Source organism: Pteropus medius, unplaced genomic scaffold (genome assembly GCF_902729225.1).
Source record: "Pteropus medius unplaced genomic scaffold, Ma_sr-lr_union100, whole genome shotgun sequence".
NCBI classification, from domain to species: Eukaryota; Metazoa; Chordata; class Mammalia; order Chiroptera; family Pteropodidae; genus Pteropus; species Pteropus medius.
The window spans coordinates 35762820-35777674 of NW_024355205.1; the positions used below are offsets into that span (position 1 = coordinate 35762820).

General features: G+C 34.4%; 1 protein-coding gene across 2 annotated transcripts in view; it reads right to left on the reverse strand.

Annotated features, from left to right (window-relative positions):
- The window catches only part of BRWD1 (bromodomain and WD repeat domain containing 1), a 92596-nt gene that overhangs the window by 21675 nt on the left and 56066 nt on the right, over nucleotides 1-14855 (reverse strand). For both annotated transcript variants that reach the window (XM_039857691.1, XM_039857692.1), the window contains 11 exons: nucleotides 12844-12968; nucleotides 12153-12235; nucleotides 9298-9409; nucleotides 8606-8667; nucleotides 6977-7132; nucleotides 6652-6772; nucleotides 5607-5732; nucleotides 4088-4160; nucleotides 3216-3257; nucleotides 1621-1767; nucleotides 903-1055 (listed from right to left, as the gene is read on the reverse strand). In XM_039857691.1, the coding sequence (XP_039713625.1) occupies nucleotides 903-1055; nucleotides 1621-1767; nucleotides 3216-3257; nucleotides 4088-4160; nucleotides 5607-5732; nucleotides 6652-6772; nucleotides 6977-7132; nucleotides 8606-8667; nucleotides 9298-9409; nucleotides 12153-12235; nucleotides 12844-12968 (1200 nt within the window). The remainder of the gene's footprint in view (nucleotides 1-902; nucleotides 1056-1620; nucleotides 1768-3215; nucleotides 3258-4087; nucleotides 4161-5606; nucleotides 5733-6651; nucleotides 6773-6976; nucleotides 7133-8605; nucleotides 8668-9297; nucleotides 9410-12152; nucleotides 12236-12843; nucleotides 12969-14855) is intronic.

A 14855-nucleotide genomic window follows, 5' to 3' on the forward strand; every position in this document is an offset into this window, starting at 1 on the left:
TCTTTTTTCTGGAAAGTCTCACAACTGCTGAATATTGTTGGTAACACAAGCTTGAAAAATGTTAGATTTGAATGTTAAACTGATCCAATAAGCAATTTGGATATTGAATGCAATGAAAGAGTTCTCAAATTGAGAGGAGAATTAATAATTTGGGAGGAGTCTGATAATAAGAGGAAAAAGTGAAATTAAGGTAAAGTGATTAATTCGCAGTGATAGTCACTGATGACAGAGAAATTGCTATAGCATCAAACAACTGCTTTATTTTAAAATCTTACTTCTCAAATTATTGCTGTTTTTTTTTTTTTAATTACCCAGCACATTCTACAAGGGGGTTTGTGATGCTGTGAAAATTGAGAGTAAATGTGCTTTTGTATATTTATTATGCTTCAACACGTTTTGAAAACTTATCCGACATATGACATTTTAACAAAAACTCAGTAATGTACTCCATATGTGTATTTTTAAATAATCACATAGCTCACGGGCTCCTTCTTTGGATCCCAAATATTAGTATACCATTAGAGTCAGTCCCACCCCTACCTTCTGAGTTTCCTTTTCTTATTCTTCCAGTCTCTATCAGTAAGTTTCCAACCCATTTTTCAAGATTCCCATATGTATAAAATTATAGATTTTCCTCAGTCTACTTATCAAATGTAAATGTCCCCTTTTCACTGATGCCCTCACTCCCACCGTTCCTCATTTGTTTATAAAATTTTAAGAAAGACAAACATTAACTGTTGTAAGGTAGCAACAGCAGATATCTGGGCAGTGGCAGAAGCTCTGTTCTTAATAGTCCCACTCTACTCACTTATCTTTAACGTTCCAACCTTTACCAGCGAGTGGAAAATTATCTATACAGATCATGCATGCTCATTTATTTACAGAAACTACTCTGAAATTACCTTTGATCTTTTGTTTGGTGTATATGCTTTTGCATTGCTAAATATCAATCGGATGTCTTTGCAGAATTCCAAAGGGCTATCATAATTTTCCGCTTCTAACGTTTCCCTTACTGTTCCAAAATCCATTGGAGTATCGATAATATCTCGGTAGTCCTAGGTTTGAAAAAACAATAATTAGTTCACAGGTTCAATTCTTGCTTTTTGAAATGTAAGTCATCAGATCTCTAAAATATTCAAAATGATAGAAGGAAAAAAAACTAATAAGATCTTAAGAATTATTAATTTTTTTTTAAAGAAGGCCCAGACAGAGCCAAGGTAAGAAATAAACCAAAAATGTTATACATGGTAGAAGTATATGGAATAGTTTTTATTTCCTTCTTTACAGCCTTCTGTAATTTCCAAGCATTCTAAGCATATCTGTGCTTTATAATCAGACTTTTTTTGAAAGGTCATTTTCCATTCCCCTATTACTGGAGTGAAGAAAGACACTTTTTACACTTTATAGTTTTCCTGGGGCTGAAACTACACAGATACTAGATAACCGTGCAGAATCCCACCATCGCAACATAACTCTTCTACAACTGACTCATTAGTAAGAGGAAAGCTAACACAAAGTCTAGACATCCTACTCTTTACAAGTTTAATTTAAATATCTCTAACCTGATCTCCTCTACACAAAATAAGACAAGCCCCAAACATTTCAACAATGGCAACTTACTGGATATTCAACCAAATCAACAGGTTGTCTAAATGGTTCAGAATCTTCGCATTGAAAAATTAAGTTCACTAGTTCCTTACACTGTTTCTTCCAGTTGCTTTCAACATAGTTGGTTGCTTTGATGCTCCTTTTTTTCCAATCATGGACCTAAAAATACATTCAAAATATTAAAAGCTTTTTCAGTCTTGGAATAGTTATACTATGGTATGGTATTTGAGTTTCTACTTTGAAAAAATCCACCTTCCTGTAAAATTCAATAATGTCATGTCTGTTACTCCAGAAACATTTTTCATTCCACCACTTAACTCTCAATTTTAGAAAATATTTTCATAGAATTTGAAGTATCACATTGGATAATGTGGAAGGCAGAGTAACAGCTCAAAGATGTCTACATCCTAATCCCAAGAACCTGTGACTGTGTCACTTAACACATGAAAGGACTCTGCAGATGTGATTTGAGATGGGGAGACTGTCCTGGATGATCAGAGTGGGCCCCATGTAACCACAAGGGTCTTGATAAGAGGGAGGCAGAGGGTCAGAGGCAGAGCCTGGAAGATGGTTACACTGCTGGCCTGAAGATGGAAGAGAGGGCATGACCCTCTAGAAGCTGGAAAATACAAGGAAACAAAGGGACACAGCCATGTTGACACCTTGATTTTAGCACAGTGAGACCCCATGTCAAACTTCAAACTCAGAACCGTAACCTAATATTCTTGTTGTTTAAGCCACTGGATTTATGATTTGCTTACAAATTCAAACAGATACTAAACACGAGAGACTTCTATGAAAATGACAATCAGAGGGCAATGATTCAAGTCTAACCTTTCAATGTTATTTGGGGCAAGCATATTATGAAAATTAATGTTATAAAAAGCTTAAATTTAAGCAGCATTTGGATGAAATTATAAATGTTAACATTTTGAGCACTTTCAAATTAATAATCTTTACTTTTACTTAATGTATTACATTAGAACTTTAAGAGTTTGCTTGTGACAAACAATTCCAACTACCCAATATCCAAAATTTATTCCTACACATAACCCCCAAACTAATCCTCATTAAAAAAAAAAAAAGTTCAGTAACCAAATGCTAGTAATTTCCCCCTAAAAAGGACTCATGTTCTTCCCTTCCTCTTTATTCCGAGCAAACACTGTCCTCGACCAGGTTCCCATCCTTCACTCCTAAATTCTTCAATGAACTCCTAACTCTCTTCCTTTATATCCTCTCACTGCTTAAAATTTATTTGTTTTGGCTGCACGATTGATTCTCTACTTTAAATGAAAACCTTGGTTTTCAATATCGCCATCATCTGCCCCCACCATAACAGCCAGACACGGCCACTTTTGCTCACTCCAACATTCAACCTCTACGCCAGGCAGGCCAGTGCCCTCATGGTAATATTCCCCACTTTCTGAATGTCTTCCTCTAACACCACCTCCTGAGAACACAGTTCAAATCCCAACTCTTCCACTAAACCTTACCTAACTAGTTACCTTCTGGTGCCTGCTCCCCTTTCTCTTACAAAATACCTCACATCTATATCAATGTAACTTTCAAAAGATAACACCTAACATCTTAGGTGGATTTTAACTTACTCTCCTTCTTCCAGAAGATGTTTTAGGAAGATCACTATCATCCTAGGAATAAAAATCAAGAGAGCACCTTAAGTGTTAATATTCTCATTAGAAACATAATAATCTTAATTTTAAAAACATATCAAAGACATTAGGTCTTACAATAATTCCAAAATATAGCTATGAAAAAGTAGCGTTAAATTTGTTTTATCTCTATCCACAAACCCCAGAAACACAGAGTCTCCTGAAGTTCCTGGATTTCGTACTCTACATGTTTTCTTATTCACCTAAATCACATATTATGTACTCCTTTTTACTCCAATATAAATTAGCATGAAATCAGTGAACTACAACGAAAGTGTGTAGAAATTAATACTATACTGTTTTTAAAGATGATCTTTCCTGCAACTCCACCTGACAGCCTGATTCCGTAGTGAAGTACACCACCACCACGTCACTGACATGTGCCTTTACTTACACTCTGGGACCATCTTTAAGTGAAGAACTTTAGGGTACTCTGAGCATGTAAGTTATTAATTTTTAATTACAATTAAATCCAACTCTCAGATATTGGTTTTACCAAAAATATTTCCAAGGTACTTCTTTAATGCACTTTTCTCTAGCTAAAATTTAGAAAGAGAATCTATTCCACACCTAAGTTATTCATTTAGACATATCTTTTTTGATATGATATCAATTATTGGCTAAAACGAATGACATCACTGACCATCTAGAAAATTACAAAAAATATTTTATCAAGTACCCTACTTTCATAGTTCACTAGACTACAACAAGAATTGATACGGGTAATCAACATTTTCTACGTCACTCATTATTTTCAAATTACCACTTGAAAGTAACAAAAATCATTATACGATTAACAAATTTCATACCAAATCCTCGGCATTTTGCTCATCATTTTCAGAAGTATTAGAGAGCTCTGAGATATTTGTACAGTCTTGATTCCTAAAAAACAATTTTTTATTTTAACAGTATGCAGATGTAGTTATTATTGTCAAAGATTCAAACTACGGGTTAGATATAAACAGTACCCAACTGTGCCTACCTAATTTCAAGCAATTGAATACCAGGTTTTTACTCTACCCTCTGTGGAAACAACCGACCACCTTAGAATACTGAAAGTAAGGGGTTAAGAATATACAGAAATAAGCTGGTAATCCAGAAATAACATATGTATGGCCTCAGCTGGATAAATACACGAATGAATTTTCCTAAGTAGCATCACTAGTAATATTCATATAATGAGTACCAGGAAAAATGATAGATCTGAGATAAAAGAGAACAGAAGGAAAAAGAAGAAATTAAAGCGAATTATATCTTAACCTCACTTTCTACACACAGAAGAAAGAATGTAAAGTAAGGACATCCAGGCGTAAGGGAGAGGAAAATGGGTGTGTGATCTTCCTAAAGAAAAAGAGGTAACACGTCTGAGTCTTCCAGACACAGGACTCAATTCAGGAAAGTGAGATAGACAGAAATCGGTTATTCCCCAGTTTGTAGCTAGATACTGAAAATGATGGCAGAGTTTATAAATTATCTTCTCTAATATATTCTTTCAGAAGAATTTTTATAGCTATGGCGAAAAGGCATATAAGAGGATATAGCAAAACTCATTCATTTTAAAGAATATGGACTAAGTCATTTGTCCAAAGTCACACAGAATGTTCACTAGAACAGATCAGACTAGACCTTGAATCTCAATTTCCAGGTCAGTTCACCATACTATTCCAAATTGATTTCCCAATACAAGAAAGTATGTGGAACATTCATACATGTACAGATACTCTCACAGGATACAATCCAAAGATTAAAACTCAATCTAAGCATGAGAAAACATCAGACAAACCCAATTAACTATACTCTACAAAGTAAATGTTTAACAATCATAAAAAATGATGAGGTCGTGAAAGAAAGAAAAGACTGAGGAACAGGTTAAAGAAAATTCACAAAACAGTGGACGTGATGGGAATTCTGGACTGGATCCTGACACATAAAAAGGACACTGATGTAAAATAAGTCCAAGAAAGTGCTACACTTTAGTCAATAGTATGGTACGAAGGACAATTTCTCAACATTTCAACAGGACACCACAGATATGTAAAACGTTAACGTAAAGGAAAACAGGGTAATGGAGATACATAGATATATATTTACCTATCTATCTATATACACAGAAACTCTCTGTAGTTTAAAATTATTACAAATTTAAAATGTAAAAAAATTTGAATTGCTCATGTCTTTATCATCACCATAGGTACAGAAAGAAATGTCAATTAAAGCAATACAATAAAAGTGTATAATTCAGAGAGCAAAAATTAAGAACTGGATGGCTGCAAGAGCACAATATACAAAGTCACCTTTCTTTAACATCTATAACATGAGGTCACTTACTTGATAAATTTTAAAAGTTGGTCAGTTATCTTCTTGGCTGATCTTGCAATTACACTCTCTGGCTCATTAAATGTTCTGGCATTATGTTCTATGTATCTGACTTCCCAAACTAATGCAGACAGTCTCCTTCAAAATAAAAAGTAGGCAATTTAGAGTTCAGCAAATAAAAAGACCGAAACCAAGTAAAAAATAAAGCATGTTAAGCCAGCATTAGGTATTAATTGAACCATAAGTACAAAGTAACAATGAATAACTTTCTTGCGTTATCAACTTGGTCACAGTCATAAGCATTATGTTGGAAGCTGAACTGCGGAAAATCTTAACAGATGACTTAATCACATCCAGAAAACCAACAGAGCAACCCTCCCTTTTCACAGTATCCGTGCGCATTTTACACTGATACTCAATCAAGAAAATATGTTGAACACCGAACCCTAACAGAGTCAATCTCACTAAACTGGCAAAGTAGCTTCTGACCAAATATGTGTTTCCATGTTTGACTAGAGATCAATTATACCAACAATGTGAACTCGAAAACTCAGTTTTATAATGATAATTTTTCAGTTGGAATTATAAAAAATACCATCGCCTGCTAAAAAAAATCATTGAGAATAAGAAATTTTATAGTTATCAGTACTCTATAAGGTAGAAATTAAAAAGTAGATGACTCCAGGGAATTACTCTTTCAAAGGCCAAAGTCCCACTATTAACTAAGTTATATTTTATTTTTAAATGGAGCAGCTAAATAGGAATGTCAACATACAAATAAAAAACAAATATAGCTTCTAATTACTTAACAATTTGTAAGAAAAACAGATTACTAAAGATTGAAAAATGAAATCTGATCATTTTTCTTATCCAGGTTCTATCCACACCTGTACCCACAGGCACCTAACACAATGTCTCACAAGACCACAAAATTACAGTAAGACAAAACTGAAACAGAAAATGATGTTAGACAATGTCACCAACACTACTTCTGTTTACTCCAGTTGGTACGGCCAAGTATCTTCTCAAACTATTTTTTAAGTAGGTTTCCACTAACCTGTAAAATCGATTAACAAGTCTCATTCGAATCGTGTAAAGATCAGTGGGATACGCTACCACGGTGCAATACTTTGGGTAAGTACACAGATCGACTGGACCTGCAAAAGCTGCTGCTATCTCTGTAAGGGCAGACAAAAGAATTTTATCAATAAATGCATCATCTCTGACATTTTCTACAAATTATTCATAAAATAGAAACACATTAACACTGCAGGCTTAACCAAACAAACAGAAACTGTCATAATGAACACAAGCACAATTACGCTACTATTTTAAAATACTTGAAAGTTTGAACATGACATTTTTCATCCTAAAAAACTTACCAAGATTCAAAAGTTGATCTATACCACTAATAATTCGTTCACATTCTTCATCTCTCGATTTCTGACCCCATTCACCATCTTGTGGTTTGTAGAGCAATTTCTCTAGTTCATCTGAAGTGACAGAAATACTAGCTCCTAATTCTTCAGGTGGATCAACTATGAATTCCATTAAAAATGAAAAAACAAAAAACAAGTATATATTTAATATCAACTGCCAAAGGTCATTAATAAGACACTAATTACAAAGGAAAGAGTAGTTCCTCTATAGCAGAGAAACCTGGCAGATATCATTTCAATCAAATGATTATGATGCAGTAAGGACACATCCCTTCTGTGACACTCTCACCCAAAATGCAAACCCTGGATTTAATCATGAGAAAACACTAAACCAACCCAAGCTGAAGGAAACTACAAAATAATTGGCCAGTACTCTTTCAAAGTCATGGTCATGAAAGGTTAGTGAAAGACTCAGAGACTCCAGATTAAAAGAGGTTAAAAAGACAAGCAATGAAATCCAAGGTGTGAAAAGCTATTAGGACGCTGCCCAATGCGAACTGTTATAGCTCTGAATTGCGTCGGTGACAGCTTCCTGACTGTGACAGCTGCACTATGGTTCTCTAAGATGTTGACAGCTGAGAAAACCGGGTATTCATAAATTCCTTGTATTACTCCTGTAACATTCTGTAAATCTAAAATTATTTCAAAATGAAATATTTAAAAAGTGCAATAAAATTGATAATGAAAGAGTGTATACATTTTAACAAAGAATAAGAGGCACTGTAAATATTCAGAGAACTTTTTCCTTGAAAACTATAAATAAAAGGAGAAAAACGTCAACAGAAATAGAAGATAAATTTATCCATCTAATAATCTGATAGGTAAAACCATACTTTATTGTTATTTTAATATACATTTCCAAGAATGTTAATGCAACCAAGCCTCTCTTCACATGCCTCCAAATGTATTTTTCTGCCTGCTCATGTGTTTTGAAAATTCTTCTAAAGGCTTACTGGCCTCATTAACATATTAAGATTTCTTATTATATAAGTGCTTCCACTGATCTGTAATATCTTTACAAAGAGCAGTTGTAAACAGCAGGTAAAAGCACTGGCTGGTGTCAGATGGCTTGGATTAAAATTCAAACTTGTGTCCTTTCTAGATGTGTGTGTGACTTGAACCAAGTTACTCCGAGGCGGACTTTGGAGCAGAGACATTTCTCTCTTAAGGGAAAGGAACAGATAAGCCACAGTAAGACAGACAAGCTGAGGGAAAGCAGAGACAGACAGAAGTAGAGTTAGAACTTTTCTTTGAAGGAATAATAAGGATAAGAGAGTAAGGATGAGGAAAAGGAAACAGAGGCTACATAAAGTAGGTCAAAAAGAGTTTAAAGCCAGGCTCACGTGAGAAATGATAGTGGGCTAACATACAGCCAGCCTCTTGCTGAAGACTCAGGAATAAGAATTAGCAAACCAGATACCATAATTCTGTTGACCTCTTTTCTTTTAGTAAAGCTGTCACCATAATAATTTGAAAACATTTCTCAAAGAATACAATCTGCTCTATGTGCTTTAGTTAAGATAAAAAGTTTAAAACATAAAGGTAAAATATTTTCATGCAACAATTACATACCATTATCAGGAATCGGTTCCATGTCCCATGGGCTAAGCTTTTCAATTTCAGTATTGTCCCACCTGTTAAAACCAAAAGAAAAGTCTGGTTAGTCTTTCATAAAGCCAACTTGTGGCTAATAGCTAGGTATCCACTACAAGAGTAAACGAAAACATAGAAAATGTAAAAATTAATCTCATTGTATCAGCGATAGTTTAAATATAATAGTAAAAAATTTCTAGAAAGATACCTTATAAGAAATGTAAAAACGTGTAGCAGGTTCGAGAACAAAATCAGAAATCCTGTGTGGCCTGTACCAGGCTAAGTGAAAAAAAACTCAGATAGTGTGAAGGCCTTGAATGTGACACTTCAGAATGTGGACTTTACTCCACAGCCAAAGGAAAGGCAGCAAAGACTCTCCTGAACAAAGGAAATGATGTAATACGTGCTGGACAATGATCCAGCAACATCAGGTTGAGGAAATACTAGGAAGCTACTACAGAAATGGTCTGAGGAAAGCAAGCAGAAAGTGCACCAAGGCGGGTATTAGTAAACAGGAAACAGAGGCATGCATGCTAGAGAGGTGAGACTGACAGGGCTTAATGACATTCAATCGTGGGGCTTTTTAACCTGAAACGTATTAGTTATTCATACAACGAGCAGCCAAAATGAACAAATGTTTGTAGATGATTCATTTTCATCTGCATACAGACCTAACGATGTAACACTGGAAATGACTATCAGGGTACTGGGGCTGATAGGGCTCTTGACTTAGCACCGTTCCAAACCACCAAGCATCGTCGATGATAGACCGGAACCTGTCACCTAGAAGAGAGATGACCCAATATGCAACACTAACATTTTTAATTTATAAAGTACCATATGATACAGATAAAACAGAAATCAAAGTATATTTTTGTTAAAATTAGCCACTCTTCCCCAATTCTCTGCAATCTTCAGTGATAAAACAGATGTAAAAAAGATATAATTTCACACTCAGCGACTCACTGAAGGCATGTAACCATACAGCATAATTGGCTAAAACAGCCCTGTTGTTTAGTGGGTCCAAACTCCTACTCCAAAATAAGTTCTGTTATATTTTGCAACATGAAACAAAGAACAAAGTTTAACAAAAGTCAATCTTTTACAACAATGTATACTATCAGTATTTGTTTAATATGTATATTAAATATGTTTATGAAATATAACATTTTCTGAAGAATAAAACCAATTATAAAAGTATGATTAGAATTTAATCCACAATTATTCTAAAGCTGTTCCTATGTAAGTATCTTCACATAAAACAGTGTTCTAATTCTTAAGATCTCATAATAAAAATCAGGTCTAAATCTACCACCAACACTTATATATTCATTATTTAAAAGAATTAAACATCCACATATCCCAGTGTCTCAGCAGAACATAAAAGCAGGCAAGGAGATCTTAGAAAGGCACCTTTACAGCCTAACTGCGGAACAAATACTTCAACTGACACTCAGGGGTTTTAGATTACACACATTTCTAAACCTGTTCTACAACTAGAACACTTCTAAAGAAATAAATTATATTTGGTCTTGGTTTTAAATATGTTACAAAAGAAACGCCGACAACTATAACAACTCTCTCTCTTCCTGCCCATCCATCCCACCATTTCAAAACAAAATCAGTAAGAAAAAAAGTCAATTATTCAGCATTAACAATTCTTTGGCAGATTAATATTTCTATTTTAAGGAAAGTTTTATGGAAATAATATCGATCAAAATTAAATCTACAAAAACAAAGAGAATATTTACATAATAAAATATCCAAAAAGAGCCTTGACTAAAGAGAATATGCTTACAGTGAATTCTGGAAAGAAAAGCAATAGCACAACTAACAGAGTTAACTGTTTTACGGTTAAGATACTTTCAAATTCACGTAAACATGACTTTTATGTATATTTTACATCAAAATCACTAAAAACCCATAAGGCCCTCATCCCTCTACCCATCTCTCTACCATTAATAAAATTCTTTTAAAAATATTTCATTAACATAGATATTCCAAAACTAAACTAACTTTAGGAAAAAAAATCTTATTTTTCTAACTTTAAATGAAAGGCCTACATTAAAAATTTGATAGAACACCATAGTTTCTGTCCAATTCTGTAATGGAATATTCTAATTTAGCATAAATATCATTTAAAATATTTATTACAATGGGTATTATTATAACAAATCCAGTGGCTTCATTTTGAGATGTTTAATATAAATATATATGGCTATGAAAGAGCCCATTTTTGATGTCAAAAATTAACTTCATAATATTTTTCTTCCCTATTTATCTAATACTAGAAGATACATTCAGTTAAGACAAAAACATTTCTTCAGTGTAAGACACTTTAAAAAGAGCCATAAAAATTAGTTTTCTTGTGGTAAAATTGGCTTTTCTAGTCTATTAAGAATTTTCAAATTAACCTATTTTGGCTATTCAAGAGTATGATAAAACTGCTTAGTGAAGTTCTTAATATGGTAAAAATAGAAACAAGCAATTTCTTCTAACAGAACAGCTCAAACTTCAGGAGAATAGGTAAGACTTCATAGGGGAGTAAAAACGAATTAATTAGTATAGAAGATCTGGTACAACAATTTCTCAACCACACACACACACACACACACACACACACACACACAGACTAAATTATAAGGGGCGACTAGGAATTTGTCTCTAAGTTTAACTGCAGAGAATTAAGTTAAAAATTTTTTTGAACAGACATGTTGGCAGAACAAAATAAGAATGAGCAACTAAAGTCAAACTCAACATATGAGCTCCCCAGATGACGTTACGTAGTGCAAAGGAATGCTACATGTACACTTGTGAAACAGACACTACAGCTGCCATCTACATGGCCTGGCCTAATTAGTCATCAATTATGTCCTGGAGAGGTTAATGACCTACACAAATCTAAGCAAATGAGCCCACCAGTCCTCCTTAAATGGTCACCATGAAAACCACATTCAAGTCAGTGCCCACATAGAGGTGACTTTATTTTTCTGTCCACCAACACCCATGGTTATAAAGCGTGTTACAAGAATTTCTTGATTTTTTAATGGAATGGTTTCCTCAAGTCAGACTATTTAAGTCTGGGTTGATGTGATGCCAAACATAAAATATTCTGGTATACTAGAACATTATCTGCTGAAAATCTGCATTATTTTTCAACTTCCTGATTGTTTTACATAGGATAATTTTGTGAATTAACCTGTGTCACTTTAAAGATAATTAGAGATAATGCAGAATGGGAAAGTCTGAAAGGAAATAAAAGGTCTACTACTCTAGACTATAATCAATGAGTAAGATATAATTCCTTCCAAATGTCACACACCGTTAAGAAAAGAAGAAATGTTGGCTAAAAAGTCTAGGAAGTATCAAGTACCAAACTCTAAGCAAAATACACTTATCACTCGATCATATTTCTTTCCAGAATGTACACGTTTGCATCCACCATAAGAAGCAGTACCACATCAAAAATTAATATAAGGGTAGATTAATTTCTAAGGGTATATAAAACTCCAAAGGACAGACTTACAAGACTGCCAATTCCTTTGTCTTGCTTCATCGTAAAATTGACGCAATACAAGAAAGTCAATAACATCTGGCATATCATGATATCTAAACACAAATAAAGGATTATTAAATTCCTCATGTAACAGGTTATAATTGAGAGCAACAGTGTCCAAAAGAAATATCCTGGGAGCTGTATATGTAATTTTTAATTTTTGACTGGCCGTATTTAAAAAAACCAGTGAAATTAATTTTAAGCTATTTTATTTAACCCAATGTATCCTAAATATTGTTTCACCACGCAATCGATATGAAATAATATTTTACATTCTTTTTCTTCATACCAAGTTTTCAAAATTCAGTGTGTATACTTACATCACATGCAATTCTAATCAGCCACAATTCCAGCATAGGTTTAGCAAATAATTTAACATTTTCTCAAAAACAAAAGCAGGAGCAATTTCCCCTACAGGCTAGAATACTCCACACATTTAAGCAGCATGAAAAAAATGTACAAAACATGCCAATGCCTAACTTTTGCTGGAGCACCCTATTTTTACTTCCAGTGGGTTCCCATCTACCAGAACCTCAAGCCACACCCTTAGACTGTCCACAGCGCTCTACTGTCTACCCTGCAGCTAAGCGGGAGGGAATGCTCATCAGCAAGAGGGAGAATATAAAGTTAAATGATTCCAGAAAGGAGCAGCAACATGTACCTGATAGAGAAAGATTTGTCCATAAGCTTGCCAGTTGCAGGATCTATAAATGCTAGTTTGAGGCAACAGAGTGTAGGGGGCCCAACCTCATACCGTATTCCAACTATTTTGACCAATTCTTGATCCTGTAACAGATTTTTTAAAAAGAATAAATGGTTAAAATGGTTAAAATAAAGCAATTCCTCATGATTCTAATGCTCCACATACTTCTTCCTGAAGACACATTTTCATTTGTATAATGTTGTATCATGCAAATGATAATGTGTAAGCTTTTAGCTTATTAAATATTCTTCAAAAACTTGACATGGAACTTCCACCGAATACATTTCATTAAATATCTGCTGAGGATCTACTATGTGCCATGACCTATTCCAGGCAATAGGGGCAGGACAGTGAACAGGAGAGATGCAAGCCCCTACCACGATGGAATACTCATCAATGGATGTGCCATCATCAGCCTTCCCCCAAATGTGTTTCCTTAATGCTAGGAATGCAAGAGCTCATTCGTTCATTCATTCCCTGCACAAATACGTGGTTGTTATAATGCGTTAAAGCGCTAAGTATAGATTATTCTCATTGATTCGCAGCAGTTAAGTTCCACAGAGCCACCTAGAACCCCGAATTAACAATGAATCAGTGACTACTTCACCACTGTTCCTAGAGGAAATACAGGGTTAGGGTCCTACAGGTCTCGAGTCATAACACTGCAGTCACCCAATGTATAATCGCCTGCTATGTGTCTGTCTGTTGAAAGACACCTCCTTAAATATGTCACCGATTCACCAACACTGAACTCAAAGCCAACAGCATGGTAACTCATGCCTATATAAAACTTATCTAACACATATTTCTCAACAAGGGACATCACTGCTTTCCTGTGCTTAGGATAACAAGACAGCACTGCAGCACTATACTTGGGGGTGATTTTAAACCGCAAGTCACAAACAAAAAGCACAAAACTGTGAAAAAAAATTAATGTGGAATTGAACAGACTACAAAAAAGACACTTAATCACAACGTGAGAGCTCAAACAAGACGGTAGCGCATTGTTCGGTCTTGGCTGGGAACATGCTCGCCAAGCGAATCAAATTTTTTGCCATTCTGTGTTTATCTGCAAATGACCAGAAACCACCCTGAGTACTGGCCTGGGGGTGACAAATAACATGCAGCAGGCAGACAAATTCGCAAACATGGAATCAACGAATAATGAGGATCGGCTTTACTTAAGTACACGGCAGTAAGTGAAACACATAAATCTGAATGTATCTACAGCCAAATTCATAGAAGTACAGCCACTAAGTTGAATATCCATGTTAAGAACAGCTATCTTCGTTAACATATTTTTTCCTCTTCTGATAGTTGCTGAAAGTACCAAAAACATATAAAAGTATATGGTTTGACTATGTATGTCTCTGAATTTTTGTTGTCATTTCATATCCCATTTTCCTCCTAGTAATACACTGTGAAAATTTAACATTCATTCATTTAGCAAATGTTTTTAAAGTCCCAATTCCATGGCAGACTCTATACAGCAATCAAATGTGTGACTGTATCATGATTTGATTCATTCAGTATTGTGAGACATTTAAATTTTTCCCAATTTTTTTATTTTTAAACACAATGATAGAGAATTGCCTTGCTCATTAATTTGCATGCATTTCTGGTTGTTTCTGAAATTACCAGAAGTAAAATCACTAATTTAAAAGGTCTAAATATTTTTCAGTTTCAATTCCAATTGCCAAGATACTCTCTAGAAAATCTGGACAGTTTCTTGCACTCTTATCAACAATTTGAATGTTAACAAACCAAAACCTTTGCTATTTGCTCAAACTTTTGGCATTTCTTTTCTTTAAATATAAAAATAAATAGAATTTATAAAATGAGTTAAGTAAGGGGAGCTAAAGTTTTTCTATATTATGCGTGAGGTTGAACCATTTTTTCCAATTTGTATTTCTTCTTTTGAAAACTCGTACTTCTAAAAATCTGTCCTGGGTAAGCACATTTTAAGATAA